The 17,554-nt window shown below is 32.6% G+C and overlaps 2 protein-coding genes across 5 annotated transcripts; one reads left to right on the forward strand and one right to left on the reverse strand.

Annotated features, from left to right (window-relative positions):
• The first annotated feature begins 559 nt into the window (after positions 1 to 559).
• LOC118044999 (hsp70 nucleotide exchange factor FES1) lies at positions 560 to 4,263 on the forward strand. Of its 2 annotated transcripts, none has more exons than XM_035053476.2 (7): positions 560 to 868; positions 976 to 1,118; positions 1,187 to 1,237; positions 1,851 to 2,072; positions 2,198 to 2,300; positions 2,517 to 3,127; positions 3,888 to 4,263. In XM_035053476.2, exons 1-6 carry the CDS (start codon positions 783 to 785, stop codon positions 3,097 to 3,099), a joined length of 1,188 nt encoding a protein of 395 aa, XP_034909367.1. In that variant the 5' UTR covers positions 560 to 782; the 3' UTR covers positions 3,100 to 3,127; positions 3,888 to 4,263. The 2 variants fall into 2 exon arrangements, with proteins under 2 accessions (XP_034909367.1, XP_034909368.1); XM_035053477.2 differs by having other exon boundaries at positions 3,930 to 4,263.
• Positions 4,264 to 12,869: 8,606 nt separating this feature from the next.
• LOC118045000 (uncharacterized) lies at positions 12,870 to 15,245 on the reverse strand. 3 transcript variants are annotated; one of them, XM_073405209.1, is made up of 8 exons: positions 15,031 to 15,245; positions 14,854 to 14,897; positions 14,566 to 14,709; positions 14,012 to 14,160; positions 13,859 to 13,913; positions 13,729 to 13,791; positions 13,510 to 13,637; positions 12,870 to 13,282 (listed from the first exon to the last, which is right to left on the reverse strand). In XM_073405209.1, the coding sequence occupies exons 1-8, from the start codon at positions 15,104 to 15,106 to the stop codon at positions 13,204 to 13,206; spliced, it is 738 nt and encodes a 245-aa protein (XP_073261310.1). In that variant the 5' UTR covers positions 15,107 to 15,245; the 3' UTR covers positions 12,870 to 13,203. The 3 variants fall into 3 exon arrangements, with proteins under 3 accessions (XP_073261310.1, XP_073261309.1, XP_034909369.1); XM_073405208.1 differs by having other exon boundaries at positions 14,854 to 14,912; XM_035053478.2 differs by having other exon boundaries at positions 14,012 to 14,085; positions 14,854 to 14,912; positions 15,031 to 15,243.
• Positions 15,246 to 17,554: the final 2,309 nt, after the last annotated feature.

The following is a 17,554-nucleotide window of genomic DNA, read 5'->3' on the forward strand; positions in this document are numbered from 1 at the left end:
CACTTGTAAGAGACTTGTTAATAGAGAATAAATAAATAACCACTTCGAGAGGGCTAAGTCCTCCAAGTACTCATATTTTGAATGAAATTTTAGACACCTTTTCATTCATAATAACATCTTAAATAAGAGTACAATTAATCAACAACCCGCTACTTACATAAATTAACAACTCATAATTAATAATTACTGTGCTTTGACATAACAACCTAATAATTAATTGCATATCCCAGACTATACTAAGTGTGTATTTGGAAATGCGAGCCAATTCATGTTTTCAAAAAAAATAATTTTTTTTGTTAATTATATTTTTGAATTGTTTTAATATTCTGATCTCAAAAATAATTTTTTAAAAATAAAAAAATATTATTTTAATATATTTTAAAAATAATTATAATTATACTCTTAAATAGACAATAGATACCCAAAAACACGGGCAGCATGACAACCCCACGTTCTAACAGGCCTTGGATCCAAGTCCCCACGTTCTAACAGGCCTTGGATCCAAGACCCCACGTCCCAACAGGCCCATGATATTTTGTTGTACACCGCTCACAGCCCTTGCTTTTGTGTGGACTGATCTGACCGAGACTGGAAACCTGGAGAGTGTTACCGAAATAATCAATCAGTGTTCGTCTGCTTCGCCTTCTTTTCTTGTCTTCTCTCTTCTCTTCTATTTATGCTTATTTCCATACCCTTGATCTTTATTTGTATTTCCGCAATTTAAAAAGCGCAAACAAGTTTTAGGGTTTGAAGGAAGTAGGTATTAGTGAAGTGGAAGAGGCATGGCAAAAGAGGGACCCAACTGGGACGGATTGCTCAAGTGGAGCCTTGCCCATTCTGATGGGACTGCTCCAAATCGCAATCTCAGGTAATCATTTGTTGATGTTGAGAAGAAATAGTTTTTTTTTTTTTTTTTTTTTTAATTTTGTTTTATAGAAAAAGATTGAAAAATGCATTGAATTTGTGTAATGACAGTGAGGAGGATAGAAGATGGTTTACGGAAGCTATGCAATCACAGAGCGTTGATGTGGTAAAGAGAATGAAGGAGATAACTCTTGTGATGCAAACCCCAGAACAAGTGTTGGAATCTCAAGGAGTTACTCCTGCTGATATTGAAGGTACTCTTTGTTGGGTCTTAATGATTTGGATTTGTAATTACTTATGTAACGAACTTGTTCTTTGGCAGATTTGTTGGATGAGCTGCAAGAACACGTTGAGTCCATTGACATGGCCAATGGTACGTTTTGTCTTAGTATATCTTGGCAACCTCAACTACCCACTTGTCTCTCACCTATTCTCTTATTTCATTTCTCAGGCTGGCTTTGTTATTTATTTATTATTTTCTTATGCATATCGAAACTGCTCATCTGAGTATGTATGGTTAGCATCGGGATGCTCCTTGCATTTTGATACCTTTCTCTTGTAGTCCATATTTTTATGTCCCTTCTTCTCCCAGCCCTGTAGTCAATATTTTTCTCTATCAACATCTTAGTAGTTTGATATTGTTGGCACTTGGCAGGGAATATTTTGTACTGCGGGTAACACTGTGCAAGACATCTCTAAAATGTTATGGCTCTTTTTTATGTTTCTGTTTATTGCAAATTGTGACAGTTTGGATCTTTCTGATTAAGTTGGAAATTTGTTGAGTATCTACTTGCATGGGTTGCATGATGACATGTTTTATGATTTGCATATCTTTTGACAAATTGGAATGAATGTGCCTGTGATGTTATTACTATATACGAAAATTTGATTGCATCTTTCCTTGGATATGTACTTGTCAATATGCAATAAATCAGTTGATTTTGTCTCTTACAAGTACAGATTCTGTTACGTATGCATATGTGCAGATCTTCATTCGATCGGAGGTTTGGTCCCTCTCCTTGGTTTTCTGAAGAACACCCATGCTAGTGTTCGAGCAAAGGCTGCTGAAGTTGTAACCACCATTGTCCAGAACAACCCTAGGAGTCAGCAAATGGTTATGGAAGCAAATGGTTTTGAGCCTCTGCTTTCTAATTTCACTTCAGATCCTGATGTGACTGTAAGAACCAAAGCGCTAGGTGCAATATCATGTAAGTACTGTTTTCATTTGTATGTGTCAATCTTGACTATTACAGCTTGCAAGTTGTTTTTGTGGCCACTGCATTCCTTGGTTTAGAAGGATCTTAATGTGAGATTCATTGTTGGTGATTGTCAGCTTTAATCCAACATAACAAACCAGGTATTGCTGCCTTTCATCTAGGAAATGGTTTTGCAGCTCTGAGAGATGCCCTGGGTTCTGAGAATGTGAGATTTCAAAGGTATTTGGAGTGGTACTTGTTATTCTGCAACTAGTCTTTTTGTTTGAAGACTGATGAATTTGGCAGTGCTAATTCATTATAAACAGTTAAAGAAATCAGAATCTGTTGTTCAACTGAAACAATGAGAGTTTGATTTTTCCAGTAGCTCCAAGACTGACTGAATTGATTCTTGATTTAGTTCTCCATTTTTAGTTTCTTATAAAATTAAATTTTCAGGAAAGCATTGAACTTGATCCACTACCTACTGCATGAGAATAGTTCAGATTGCAGCATAGTCAGTCAGCTGGGATTCCCACGCATAATGTTGCACCTTGCCTCAAGTGAAGATGCAGAAGTACGAGAAGCTGCCCTTCGTGGCCTTCTTGAACTTGCTCGAAACAAAATAGATGGGAACACTGGTAGATTAGATGAGGATGATGAAAAATTGAAGCAACTCCTTGAAGAACGGATTAATGGTATCAGCCTGATGTCACCTGATGCGCTTGGGGCAGCTAAGGAGGAAAGACAGCTTGTAGACACCCTCTGGGACACTTGCTACAATGAACCATCATCTCTACATGATAAGGGGCTTCTTGTACTCCCTGGAGAAGATTCACCTCCTCCTGATGTTGCCAGCAAGCATTTTGAACCTCCCCTCGGAGCTTGGGCTGCTAGATCTGATGCTAATAAAAATTCCAGTACTGAAAATAAACAAACCCCCTTATTATTAGGATTGGGCCCTGCACCAGAGGCTGCAAATGTCCAAGGGACCTCTAGAGGTGAAGCCAATGATGATGAACCACAGAACACCTCTACATAATGCTGAGGCAGTTTCCAAGGTTTTTAAGGTGATCCATAGGTTTTGGAGTATTTGTTGTTTGTTCATTTACTTGATTATCATTTTCCACTTATGTTACATTTATTTTCTCACAGCAATTATTTTTTTGTGCCCTTAGTGAAGGATCATATTAGGTACTCTCTATACTACCCTTGGGATAAATTTGAAATAAAATTCATGGATTGTATAAATTTGAAATAAAATTCATGGATTGTTTAATTCATGTTATGTCCTGACCAGACTCCTGATGGTGTCTGTAATTATATATCACCACTTAGTTCCAACTTGACTTTAACCGAGCAATCCTTTGATTGTGATAATGGAATATAGAGGGTGACTTTGTTGTATAAAACATGAGTATGAATTAAAGATTTATCCATGTTTTTAACTCATGTTGAAATGTGCATATTCCCCCACTAGTCTGTTGGAGTTTTGTGGCAAACTTGTTATTTGGATTATTGTATTTTGTGATTTTGATGTTTATCTGATTTGTTCCATGATGCTCCTGGTCAATCATCCAACTCTGCATAGTATCTTTAAGCAGGATGTTGAGTAAAGAGCTATTACGTGTTCATGATTTGATAGTATTCCTGTCATGCAATGCAATTAGTCTTTCAATAATGAGTTGTGAATGACATAATAACCTTCACATTTGAATTATTTTACTTACATTTTTTCTTTGATAGGTTATGTAAACTTCTGCATTGTAATATGACATGCATTCATGATGATTCTGCACTCAGTGTGACATGGTTTTACATGGCCTGCAGGCAGTCTAATTCTACAATCCATTTCCTCATGTCGGTTAACAGTGATGCCTCGAACTAAAGGCGGTCAAAATCCAGAGGGTCTTCTTAGCAACTGAAAAGACGCAAGTTGGCAAGATGGTATTGATCATGGATCGGAAACGGCTTCTCGGAGGATTGAATGCTAATAGATCCTGATCTATCTTAAGGATCTGTTTTGGTTAGTCCTCCTCATTACTTCTCTGAAATCTTCACAAAGGCAAATGATGTGTGATTGCTATGCTAGAGAGATGTACTGTAACAAGCTCAATATCTTTATGGTGAAAATGTTGGATTTGGTGTGGTGTTTCAGTGTTATCACTAGTGAAATGGATTTATAGTTTTCCTTTCTTTTCTTAAATATTCTCCCTAGAGATTGGTCCACACCTCTTCCCTTCAACACACCAATTGATCAGTGAGCATCAGCATTTTCCTTCTGCAAGGGTAAGGCTGCCTTCGTTTACTAGTTTTGGTTGTTCGTTGAAACTGGAAGGAATCGCTAGAGTTCATCTGAATGTGAAGGAGGTGGATGTGTATGTCTGTCGTGTAAAGATTACAGCTGCCTCGTCCATAGGACAATCTTCTAAAAATTAAGGAATCTGGTGGTCTACATTCCTACACTGAATCATTTCTAAACGCAGTATCAACAACCACATCAGCCTTAACACCGCCACTTTTTCCCTCATCCCAGTGAACCACTACAAACCCTCCACACTAGCCGATCAACATAACAGCCTTGTCCTCACCACTAATCCGATGGAAACACACAAGAAAATCACCACTAATCCGATGGCAGCACACAAGAAAATAACTCAAAATTATTCCTAAAAAATAACCCAGAATCACAGCACCATCACAACCCAGAAATTCGAGTTCTTTAGTGTATTTGTTTTGTGCATATTTGGTGACAGCACGAGATAGACATGCGCCGTCACTTCCCAATTACTTTCCAGCACTCGCGCGTGAGGTGCAGTTGCTACCTGATCAATTTCCAGTGGCTTTTGCCCGATTTCCATCGTTCTTGAATGGTAATTTTGAACCCGAACAAATTCTCATGTGTACAAGTCTTAACATGATGTGGATTATTGTGAATTGTGATGTTTGAATCACAGCACCATCATAACCCAGAAAAATTATTTGATATGTGATTTGATTTTGTCACGATAAAGTTATTTACGAGAAAAATATTTTTTTGGTGTCCTTTTTTTCTGCTATTTTGTTGGATAATATTTGTTTTTGCTGTTATTCACAACATCATCCCAAAATAAACGAATCATTTATGGTCATTTCAAGTATGTTGATACATGAATGACAAATCTACTTGATGCATAATTTGTTTAATATATTCAAAATTATTTTAGAAAATATCGTACTTTTTTATTATTTCCTATAATTTTGTCACTTATCACTTAGTAATTGTTTTTGCTATTTATAAAATTAACCCAAGATAAATCAACCATATAATCACTATTCAAGGATGTTTACGAGTGAATGATATAAATTACTAATACATGAATCCTTATTATTAAAAAATAGAAAACAATAAATCATTTGATTTTAGTTTTGAGTGTTTGAGATAAAAATTGGGCTGGATTGATGCAATTCTATATAGGCCTATTGAGTATGAATTTGGGCCCATTTTAAATATAATCAAAAGAGATGGGTCAATGTCGAATGTATTATTTCAGGTCCAATATTTGTATTTTAAAAGTAAAGATTAAGTTCTGTTGCATGTGTGTGGCATCATGATGATTATTCTCCTGGATCAGGATTGTCAGGAATGATGTGGGTGGAAAAGATAAGAAATTCTTATCCTTTATTAATAGAAAAAAGGAAATGAGAGTTACCACCTAATATTTGGTCACTAAAAACCCTAACAGAGTCCGGGTAAAAGGATTGATTGCGTAAATGAAATGTATTAACACCTCTAATGCGCCTTACTTGAAGTAAACTACATTATTTATTTATTTGATATAAACTAAAGTAATGTTATGTTTTTTAACCGTTGGTCTATCTAAAGTTTAAGAAAAGTTTTTCTTAGTAAAAAGATTTTTATCTTATTAGGTTAAAAATTAGTCATTCTAATGCCAACATAAAAATAAAATAATTTTTTTTTTAATTTAATACTAGGATTACATCTTATATATAAGTTCACAATTCCACATATTAAAATAAATAAAATAATTTTTTTGTGGTATTTTTGAAATGTAGGTCAAAATCCCTTAGAATTGTACAAACTTGTTGTAAAATCTATGCAATATATATTTTTTTAAAACATGTAAAGGATTTTAGATTTTTTTTGAAAAAAACACTTAAATAATTTTAGGATTTTTAGCCACATGCAAGGAAAAAAAAGAAAAGATATATATTTTTTAATTTTTTAGGCCTGTAGTTTTCAAAAAACCCATTTTTCTTTATAATAAAACTACTAAAAATAGGCTTGAGGGGTGTTTGCCAAATACATTCTTAAAAAAAAAAAAACCTTTTTATTAAAAATACGGCAAACCAAACAAGGTTTTAAACCTTTGATCCAATTTGACCTAATCGGGTCAACTTGACCGCGTTGACCCAACTGACTTGTTTTTAAATTTTTTGTTTGACCATAAACTAAACTAAGAATCTTGATTTGACTCGAAAATAATCCAAAAACAAAACTAAAGTCATAAAACAAATTAAACACCTAAAAGACATAAAAACTTTAAAATTCTTGAATAAAACAGATGAAACACAAAAAAAAAAAAAACACTAAACATGAACCAAGCAACATGAGTTATAAAACAGATCATATTTTTATCAAAATGAAGGCACATACATGTTAAAAATCATGCATGTATCAATAATCTAGTATCCATTCACTTCAAGTATCTTTTAAACATCATAATTTTTTCGATATGGGTTTCGGTTAGAACCAAAACTCTTAAAAACCATTAAAATCATGTTATTGATGCAAATAAACACTAGATGATTGGTTAATCATGCATAAAGAAGGTTCTTTGCGAAGAAATGAACTGAAATTGGTCAAAATCAAAGGGCTAAGACAATGTTCTTTTTAAGAACACAAAGAACATTGCCCATAAACCTAGAAAAAACCCAGCCATGCCCAACCACTATCAAGCCCCAAAAATAGACATTTTAGCTTCTTAAACATGTTATTTTTATTTGAACAAGTTATAATACCATACACAAACATGTTTAAATCCAAAAAACTAACAAAAAACAAATCAAAACATCAAAATCAAGCATAAGGTATCGATCTAAAAACTACCAACCTAAAATAGTTTACATGTTCATGTAACATGGATTTAAATTAGTTTTCTGAACCCATTTTGTGCTTCAACATGCATAGCTTAAGCTAAACAAAAGCTAAAACAACATTATATATATAAAAACATAAACAACAACTTTAATATATCAAAAATATAAAAAGACATTAAATAATATCATTAAATAAAAACCACAACAACAAATAGGGGAATGCAACATCACTTGTTAAGCATTTCAAATCACTTTTCTATGTTTGTAAACATAAATATAAAACAAAACAAATAAAAAAATAACAAAAACAGGTCACAAAGGACCTACTTTTGAATCAACATGGCATTGCTAGAACAATTACTCTCTCTTGGCTTTTCTTTGAAAAATTTTGCCTCTCACAAACTTGCAAAGTTTAAGAAAACTTTTGGTTAGGTTTTTGGACCTTTACACTTATATTTCTTATTTCTATTTCTCTTCCTTTTCTTATCTTATCTTATCTTCTTTTGTTTTTCTCCCCTTTATTTTTCAGCCTTTTTTATTATTATCTTGAGGGGGTATTTATAGGGATTTGTTAGGGTTTTGGGAGGTCTTGAATCTATTTCTAACCTCTTAATCTTGATGGAAGTGTTGCAAAATTCTTGATAAGAACTTATTGAGGAGCCTTTATGTGTGAACACATGAAGAGCAAATTGGTTTTTACATGATGGTTGCACTATCTGAGTTGACTGAGTTGCCACTTTTAAGGCCTTGTTAGAGCAATATTGATGTCATTATTGTTTGAGACCATTTAAAGTTGATAGAGAGAGTGCACATCTTTCATTTATATCTAAATTTGCTCAATATGGAGGTCAATAGCTTCACATTTATTTATTTAAAGTTGCCAACTCGATCAACCAAAACTGTCAAACTCGAGATGCAAGTTGACGGATGACATGTCATTCACCCTTCTTTTCAATAAGTTTGAATGACACGTCGTTTAGGGTCCTTAATTTAGGGTTGACAAATTTTAATTAAGTCTCTATTCTTCCAATTGCTTTTAATTGTACCCATAATTGCCACTAGACTTTTAATTTCATGCAATTTCATCCTTGCCAAACTCAATTGTCAGCCCCAAGTTGACTGTCATTTTCATTTTAGTCATTGGTTATAAACTTATGCATTTTGACCCTCAATTAACCAATAAACTTCTAATTTATTCAATTTGGCCCATGATTTGGTGAATTTCAGCCCTTGCATTTACGTGCCTTTTTCAGTTTGGTCATTGGTTTTTAATTTCTTTAATCAAGTCTCTTATTGCCCATCAAACTTCAATATTTATGCAATTAAGCTCATGATTTGATCAAATTAACTCTTAAAAATTGCAATTTGACCCTTAGACTATAATTTCTTCTAATAAAATCTTAAATTGACTTTAAAAATCAACATTTTTTGCAATTAACCCCTCAATAAATTGAGATTAATATAGAAAAATTACAATTGAGTCCTTAATCATCCAATTTTGAATTTTCCTCATTAAATTGATTTTTCTTTGCTAATATGGCTTTCATCAATCGAAAATACACCATCAAAATTTTCAATCTTGTATATTTTGATATTTATCAACAAGTCTTCGATAATTTCCTAGGCATTTTGGTATATTCTTCTCATTGATATATTTTATTTTTTTCAATTGTTTTTTTTGTATTTTTCTTATTTATGTGGTGCTCCAAAATAGGTAACAATATAGGTCTCATCTTTACAATACTTACATAGCAAAGTCTTGTTAAATGCTTTGCGTTGTAAGTTTGTAAAGACAAATGAATTGTCCTTCAAAACTAATCTTAAATTTTTTAGTTCAATTGACCTAAAATTCTGCCTTTGCAACAACCCCCTTCAATCCAGAACTATAATCCAACGTTTACAGCTTGATTAACCTGAAATCCCAATATAGAGATTTCCTTTAACCAAAACTTCATGAGGGTGTCTTTAACTATTTTGATTGAATCCAAAACATTTTGATTGCAGAATTCAAAATTGAGATTTTTAATGGAAGAGTTCCTAAAACTCATATTCTTGATGGTAGTTTTTCTTGGTGCTTCCTGATTGTAGGGTTGACCTACAATCTCGCATCCCAATGGTTTACTTATAACTAAAATTTCATATTATAGCTCGGTTAACCTGAAATCCCAATTTGGTTATTCACTTTAACCATAACTTGTTCTTTGTCTTTAGTCCGATCAACCTGAAATCTCAATTTAACGATTTCTTTTAATTAGAACCAAAATTTATGCCTTCAATTTAGTTAACTTGAAATCTTAATTTGACAATTCCCTTTAACTATAACTAAAATTTTTGTTGATAGCTTGGCTAACCTAAAATTCCAATATGGCAATTTCCTTTATCTAGAACAAAAATATCTGTCTTTTTATTTTTCAGCTCAGCTTACTTGAAACCCTAAATCTTTGTTAATCTTTTGACTTGTGTGAGTTTGATTTCAGGAATTTTTCATGTAAAATAAAATCTTGTGCAATGCTTTGGGGTTAAATGAATGTATCCTTACCTTGTTTGGAAACATAGGTCCCACCCTTTCTTTGGTTTCATGTGAACTCCTTTTTGGTATGAGCTCGTTCATTTGTTCAAATTTATAAGCTTGAGCTAGGATCTGTTTCTTGTGACCTTTCTTACCCACTTCATTTTTTGGAATAAGTCTCCAACTTTTATTACTTGTGGGGCCCTTTCTTACTCCACTGAATATGTGATTTGACATTGCTTTCTATCATGCCTTTGTCAATGTTTTAATTGCCTTTTTCACTTTAAAGGTTTTTTGGTTTTTTTTTTTTCAGTACATAAACCTTTTTCAAGAAGAAAATCTTTGAAAGACTTGGTTGCGTTCATGAAAACTGAATCTTTCAATGTATGTATAAAAACAGTTATGTAAGCAATTCCCTTAAGGGTTTTATTGATTTTAATGTGTGGGTCATCTTTAGGTTAATATTTTACTAGAAGTGACCTCTGTTTCATTTTTCAAAAAGGTTTCAAGTATTTACTTGAAAATATATATAAAATCAAAGTTTTACCTTATGTTAGAATTTACAGTGTTTTGTATGAATAAAAGTGAGTCACTACTCATTTATCACTTAGCATGAATGATAAGATTATTGTTTATCAATCTAAGTTGTGTGTGCTTGATTAGAAAAGACTTCTAAAAAGTATGTAATGCAAGCTAGACTTTCTTTCTTAATAAAGAGTCTTTCTTCAAGATCTTTGCTTTAGTATTTGAGTATCATCATACCATCATTTCTTTTTCTTTTCCTTTCATTTACTTATTCCTTTTCTTCTTTCTCTCTTTTTCCTTTTTATGATGATACCTCTTAGTGTTGGGTTCTGACTTTCATAGATCCATGTGTGTATTTTGGCAATTTACTCATATTATTTTGTTGCCCGTAGTATGGAGTGTGATCCTAGTTAAAGTTTTTTTTTAAAGAAAAACTTATTTAAGAAAACCCTTACATTGAATCATGTTTTGATGACTCAAAACATGAAAGAGCTAGAGAGAGATAAGTTGATGACTGAAAACATGAGAGAAGAGGAAGTGTAGGAGACCGATTTGACAACAAGTGAGGAGAAGAAGAAAATCAAGAGAAGAGGGAGAGAAAAACTGTTGAATCCTTTTTAAAGCTACTCAAAATCATAAGGTAAGGAAAAAACATTACCTTATTACTTGTTTCTTGGGATATAAAAAGAAAAGAAAACCTCAAGGGATTGGCTATGGTCCTTACACCTATTACTTAAGAGAACTAGTTAAATAGACTAAGGAGAATAAGAGGCTGGATGGGGGATATATTTCCAGAAAATAACAATAAAAAAAATGAATGAACTTGAAGGAAGAACTAGCCAGATTGAAAGGCTGGACATAATGCAATTGAGTGATAAAATATATAACAATGACCTTGTTGAACTCCTAAGAACATGTTTAAACTAAAATAGAATGCATGTTGATGATTAATGCCTTAATTTTTCACATGTGATTGATGAACTTACATGAAATGTGAAGTGAAATGATGAAATACATGGGGTGTGATCTTGTTGGATTCCTAGAAACATGTTTATGCTGAAACATAATTTGTGTTGATGTTAATGCTCTGATTTTGTTATGAGATTGATGAATTTACATGAATATGGATCAAGTGAATGAAGATATGAATTGTGGCATATTGTTGTGATTATACTTATGATAGATTGAATGTGGTTGGCTATGGTCTATGTTCAATTTGATTTATGAGTGTTATAAGATAAGGGAAAAACCTAGCGTAAACCTTACACTTAAATGATGGAGAGATAAAGACAAAAATGACTTGATTGTCACTGCTGATTTCTGAATTGATAGTGATATGGATTACATCAATGACTTCCAGATCGAAAGTGACTCAGTTTTCATCAATGATTTATGTGTCTATAGTAGGACGTGTGCGTTAATGATTTCAACATCAGTCATAGAACTGGGTAATGTTGATGAATTTTGGATTGACAATGACTCGGTTTTCATTAACGATTTCTAAGTCAGCAATTTTAGAGTCAGTTGTAGAACTGGGTTGCGTTGATGATTTCTAGGTCGACAATGACTGAGTTTTCGTCAGTGATTTCTGAGTTAACAGTAGACTAAGTAAGATGATGATTTCATGTGTCAGTCATAGGACGAGAATTGCTTTGATGATTTCTGAGTTAGCAATGACCTAATTTTCGCTTCCAAATTCTAGATCAGCAACAAATCAATTTCTACAAATGAACTTTGGGTCACCAACGAATCAGTTTTCACTGTTGATTCTGTGTCACCAGCGAAGCAGTTTTCGCTGCCAAATGGTCACCAACGAATCAATTTTTGCTTATGAATTTTGGGTCACCAGCGAACTAGCATTCACTAATGATATTTTGCAATAGACTTCCATATCAGAATTGACTTAAATGTTTGTAACAATTTCATTATATGATTGTGTGATATGGAACACTTGAGTGTAAATTTGTTTATTCTTGAAATATATATGGTGACGAGTTATGTGATTACTGCATGCAAATGTAATGATTTGTGATCATTAATGTGTTAGGTGGTGCGACTGGGATCGGACCTTCGACCGAACAGGAGCACCCCATGGGAGAAACAGGTAGGTGGCTTCCAACCTTTATAGCATAACATTAATTCCCTGAAATGAATTTCTTATGAAGGGTCTTTTATTGTGTTATAGCTAGTGCTAATTGTTATGGAATGTCTGTACAAACATCACAAAGGATCCACTATCATGATATAATGAATGTTAAATTGTTAAGAAATGTTTGTATGAGTACTATGAAAGTCTTTGATTGTGAAGTTTTTAGGTTTTCAAATTTCTGACGAATGGCTGAGTTCTGATGGCTCTTTAATGAAGAGGAATGTGAAAACAATGGCACCCTTAAGGGCAAGAAAAGGAAAAAGACGAAAACAAATTAATCCAAATAAAGAGTGAAACAATCAATAAACACTCACTTCGGGATGTTCAAATACTTGCGTGTTTAGTTTCCAACAATTGGGACATGGAAGTTGCATGATCATCTGCAACAAAGAGTGCGACCTAATGCCAGTATAACGCTTAAGAATTACTTTGTTTTGCTATCAGACTAATTTTGTTCGGGCGGTTTCTGAAGCCATTTCCCTTGAGCTAATGTTATGAAGCTAAAGCATCGATCATCTGCTAATTTGACTGCTTCAAATACATAACTTTGATTGTTCATTCGATCCCATCCAAGACCTGCCTTGTCAGGCTGCAGATGCTTGAAAACAAAAATTTCTTGATCAGATACAGATCCTGTCCAAACCAGTTTATAATGCTCACAAAACAACCATGACCAAACACAAAGTCACTTGTTCAGTTTGAGATGATAAAAGTCCATGGTGAGCATTTCTTAGCAGCATGGACAGATATTGTTACTATTACAGATAAAGCACCATAGATTTCAGAGATGTGGTTCAAGAAACTCTGCTCAATTCAACAAATTCTCAGGTGCTAATCCTTGATTCAGTTGCACCAGTTCTACTTCACTGTAACTCATAAGATGAAAAACTGAAACCTGATCTTCCCTCGTTAGTGGATTTCAGTTCAAGCTTCTGAAACGGGCTGCAAGATAAATGAAGAATGATTCATTTCCATATTTCATTCATAAGTTTGTTTTGCAGTACAGAAAAGTAAACAGTGACTATACAGTGGGAACATGCTTGATCTAGTTTAACGCATATGATATTTCTAGAAATAGATAGAAATTGCCATCATAACATTTAATATCCAAAGAAAACAATAAGTAACGTTATGTAGAATCTCAAGCCCATGGAAAATGGGAGAAGTACCTGCTGTTAGGATCATAGTAGAAGCCATTGATGGAACCATCAGTACAAGAGAAGCAAACATAGTAAAAACCAGCTATGGTCAACCCACAGTCTGTTCCAACGTTGACAAAGTATTGCTCTTTCCATCTCTAGACACAGAGACCACACAAAATCTCAAGTTACTAATTCTGATATAATGATTCTATCACCAACTGCTCAAATGTTTTGATCATGCATTACCATAAATATGTACGGATAGTTATTCAAGTCCAAAGACTTGCCGCCATCAACCTTCACTTGTTCCTGTGAATAACAAAACAATCAGAGAGGAGATATCTGGCGTATATGCAAAAGAAGTTCTGGATCTTACCAGAAATGGTTGGAAAGACGGAAACTTAGTCCAGTGCCTTATATCATCTTCTGACCTGTAAATGTTATTGAAATAATTAAAAAGGAAAATATTGTCCACAATCACTCATATCTAACATGATGCATGCATTAAAGATGGAGTTAAGACACATACGAAGCTTCCCATTTGCCAGTGAAGAAAGTGTAATTCTTGCCATCAACGATTTCTCCTTCCCAAAAAGTTACTACCTGACACACATCATAGCTAAACAAAGTAAACATAACTGCAAGTACATTCTGCATATTCACCAGACCACCATAAACCTGCAAGAATAAAAAAAAAGGTAGCATTTTACAGAATCCATGCATCCCTTTGATTAGGTCCAACTGCATTCAAGTCCCGTCCTAAGGATACTCTAGCAGGAACAAATCCATTCCAAATTGGATCCATAAGAATTAATAGCGAGAAATGAAATAGCAAGACACCAATATGTTACAATAACATGAAACACCCTACAAAGTTAATACCACAGGGAGATCCAAAGCACGTGTTGTTAGCTCAGACTGCAGGTGATCACAAAAGCATGGAAACATAGTCGCACATTAACAAATGAGTTAAATCCTAATTAAACCTTTGATTAGCAAAAATGGAAGGAAATTTTTTTATAAAAAAAAAATACTTATTTTGCAGGTCTAAAAGTAGGAAGATAGAAGGAAATGGTAACGTACGGGAGTGTCAGCCATAGGAACATTAAGGGCTTCCATAGTACCACATAGGTAACCATGATCAAGGTCACATCCTTGAATGCGAACATTAACTCTCCAAGCTTCATCCTTCTGAATACTAGAAACATTCTGGGTTCCAGAAAAGGCCTGTTTCAACCCAACAACAAAAAATTAAACAACGCATATGAATTCAAAAAATGAACAGCGAGAAATGGGGGTATTTTCACCTTCACAGTGTTAATTATCATTAAAAAAATTATAAAAAAGAGAGAGAGAGAGCAAAAGGCTTACCTGTCCAACAGTCAAAAGAGTACAAACTGGAGGTGAAGTGTGTCCTGATGCATTTTCACCTTCACAGTGTTAATTAATCATCATCATTGATTATTATATTATAATTAGATACTAAACCTAATCAAATCGAATAATTGAATTAAAGGTGGTGGTACGAACGAAGGAAGCACCGAATACCTGAAAGTTGAGAAGGTGCGGAGGAGGAAGAGGAGGTGGAGGAGGAGGAGGAGGTTTCTTCAACTCTCACCGGCATTATCTTTCTGTTTTATGTATTTTCTTTCTTGATCACTTGCTGTCGTTGTGTTTTGCTATTTCCTTTTCAACATACAAACGCAATTTCTCTCTCTCTCTCTCTCTCTCTCTCTCTGTGGAATGATTTTCTTTCTCTGCTATTGTATGACCTGTAGTCTATTATAAGTTACGCGTCGTTTCCAAAGCCCTATATATTTATTACATTGTTATTGATTAACTTAACAAAAAATTAAAATGAAAGAGGGGGATTTAACTTTATTTCTGCTAACAAAATATTATTTATAAATAGCTTTTTTAAATCTATATTTTAATTTAAATTTTATATTTCACAATAATCATGATTATTAAATTTTATAATTTATTTTATTTTTTATGATATTATCTTAAACTTATGATCTAAATCACTAATTTAATAAGCTAACTCAGTTGACTTGAGTTTTTTTTTTTTTCTACTTGGTTTTTTTTTTCAATTGCATCCTTTAATATTGGATTTATTGATATTAGACTTTATGATTTGTTTCGGTTTTCTTTTTATGAGGTTATCTCTGTCTCATGACTTAGGTCACGAGTTTGATAGGTTAACTTCAGGTTGACTAGAATTATTTTTTTTTTTTTTGTTCCTTTTTAATAATTTTTTTCAATTCTATCTTTCAACACCAGGTTGATTGAAAACTGAGCTTTGTAATTTTTTTCAATTTTTTTTATTAGGTTATAATGATCTCATAACCCGGGTCACGGGTTTAATAGGTTAACCTAAATTAACACGAGTCAACTTTTTAAATTGAATATTTTTTAGTTTCATCATTTAACATTTGGTTATTAGAAATTGGATTTTATAGTTTGTTTTGATTTGGTTACTAAGGGTTATCATGGTCTCATGACATGAAATGTGAATTGTCAGGTTGACCGAGGTTCACCCAATCAATCCAATATGTAATTGTTTCAATATTTATAAACAAATCTCATTTTAAATATTTATTTTGAATCAAACTACATTTTTACAAGTCATTAAGGTGGCTTTTGAGCCTGCCAAAGCAACCAGATCACATTGGATCAATACCTACACGGTTTAAATTTTTTTTATTAGGAAAAATATTAGCAATGTCTAGATATTTTTTTCACTTCAAAAAAAATTAATCCGACCTATAATGTATCGTAAGCCAATGATCTAGTATAAAGTAAAAGACATGGGAAAAATATTATAGATACAGGCTCATTATATTGTGGATTGCCATAATACATTCTTTTTTCATCTTTTTTTTTTTTCTCTCTTTTAGGACCAACTTGAAGGCTAATTTTAGTTAATTTGTTAGGAAATGACAAGGTTAAAAGCCAAAGGACCATAGTGAAAGGAATAGAAGAGATGGGTGGCTCTTTTAAAATTCTAGTAAAACATTCATTATAGTCCTTATATTTTCTGAATAAAAAATATTAAGCACTTCATATTTTTTAAATTTCAAGAAAAGTCAATTTTAGTCAAAAACTTTTTTTTTTTCTTTATTTTGAGAGATGAGAGAGAAAGTCATTGAATTTTAAAAGTAGAAAGAGAAAATCATTGCTTTGACACCCATTTCAACCACTAAAGTGGTCGATCTTGGTGTCAATGAATACTATTTAATTAATGGAGTTCCACTTAGCTATTTTTTCACTTTCAAATTGCCTAAAAAAGTGGATTTGACATCAAGAAAAAACTATTGGTTCTTATTGTGCGACCTATATAAGTTAACCTAAATATAAATCATAATTCCTAAATAAAATAAGATTAAATAAATTAAATAATTTTATTTATTATTAATTCAATAATTGAATGACTTATATTTGAAGATCAAGAACAATATCTAGTAATTTGTCCATGATCCCCAAATATTAAGAAAGCATAAATAATTTGATGTAACCTTTCAGTGATCAATTTCTTAATATAATTATTATATCTTCATCATGAATATTTTGAATTTAGACATTATAATATATAGTATGTCTACTTTGTTAAATTAAGTTAGTTCTCAACACTATATTAATTGATTCTTTGAATATTTAAAATTCTTTTCAAATCTTATCCACCTTAACCAATGATTTGACAATCATACTATTTGATTATTTAAATACCTTTACATAATTTATATTATATCTAATATTTTATCTGTTTGTTGTCCTTGATGAGGACAACATGTAGTCAGGATCAAAATATAAAACTTTTCATGTAATATAATTTAATGATCTCAAGTTTAAAAATCACTTACACAACTATTACATTAGCCTTTTTATAGGTAAGATGCTCTCTACATATGAAATTCTCTTGTAGGCTAGTTTAATATACATGTCATCTGACAAACACCTGCATATTAGTTCTAGATATTCGTTATACCGTAATTTATTAGAGCAACTGCTTCTTTTTATAAATGAAAGAATATAATATACAATGGTCTCTATAACTCTAATTAATGTCCAA

The sequence above is a fragment of the Populus alba genome, chromosome 16 (assembly GCF_005239225.2).
Source record: "Populus alba chromosome 16, ASM523922v2, whole genome shotgun sequence".
In the NCBI taxonomy this organism is placed as follows: Eukaryota; Viridiplantae; Streptophyta; class Magnoliopsida; order Malpighiales; family Salicaceae; genus Populus; species Populus alba.

Coding starts and splice junctions, on each gene's coding strand:
- LOC118044999 (XM_035053476.2), top strand. CDS start 783: ATGGCAAAAGAGGGACCCAACTGGGACGGATTGCTCAAGTGGAGCCTT. Junction 869..975: donor GCTCCAAATCGCAATCTCAG/GTAATCATTTGT, acceptor GTGTAATGACAG/TGAGGAGGATAGAAGATGGT. Junction 2,301..2,516: donor GAGAATGTGAGATTTCAAAG/GTATTTGGAGTG, acceptor TTAAATTTTCAG/GAAAGCATTGAACTTGATCC.
- LOC118045000 (XM_073405208.1), bottom strand. CDS start 15,106: ATGCCGGTGAGAGTTGAAGAAACCTCCTCCTCCTCCTCCACCTCCTCT. Junction 14,710..14,853: donor CTCTTTTGACTGTTGGACAG/GTAAGCCTTTTG, acceptor GGGTTGAAACAG/GCCTTTTCTGGAACCCAGAA. Junction 13,283..13,509: donor TACTATGATCCTAACAGCAG/GTACTTCTCCCA, acceptor TTTATCTTGCAG/CCCGTTTCAGAAGCTTGAAC.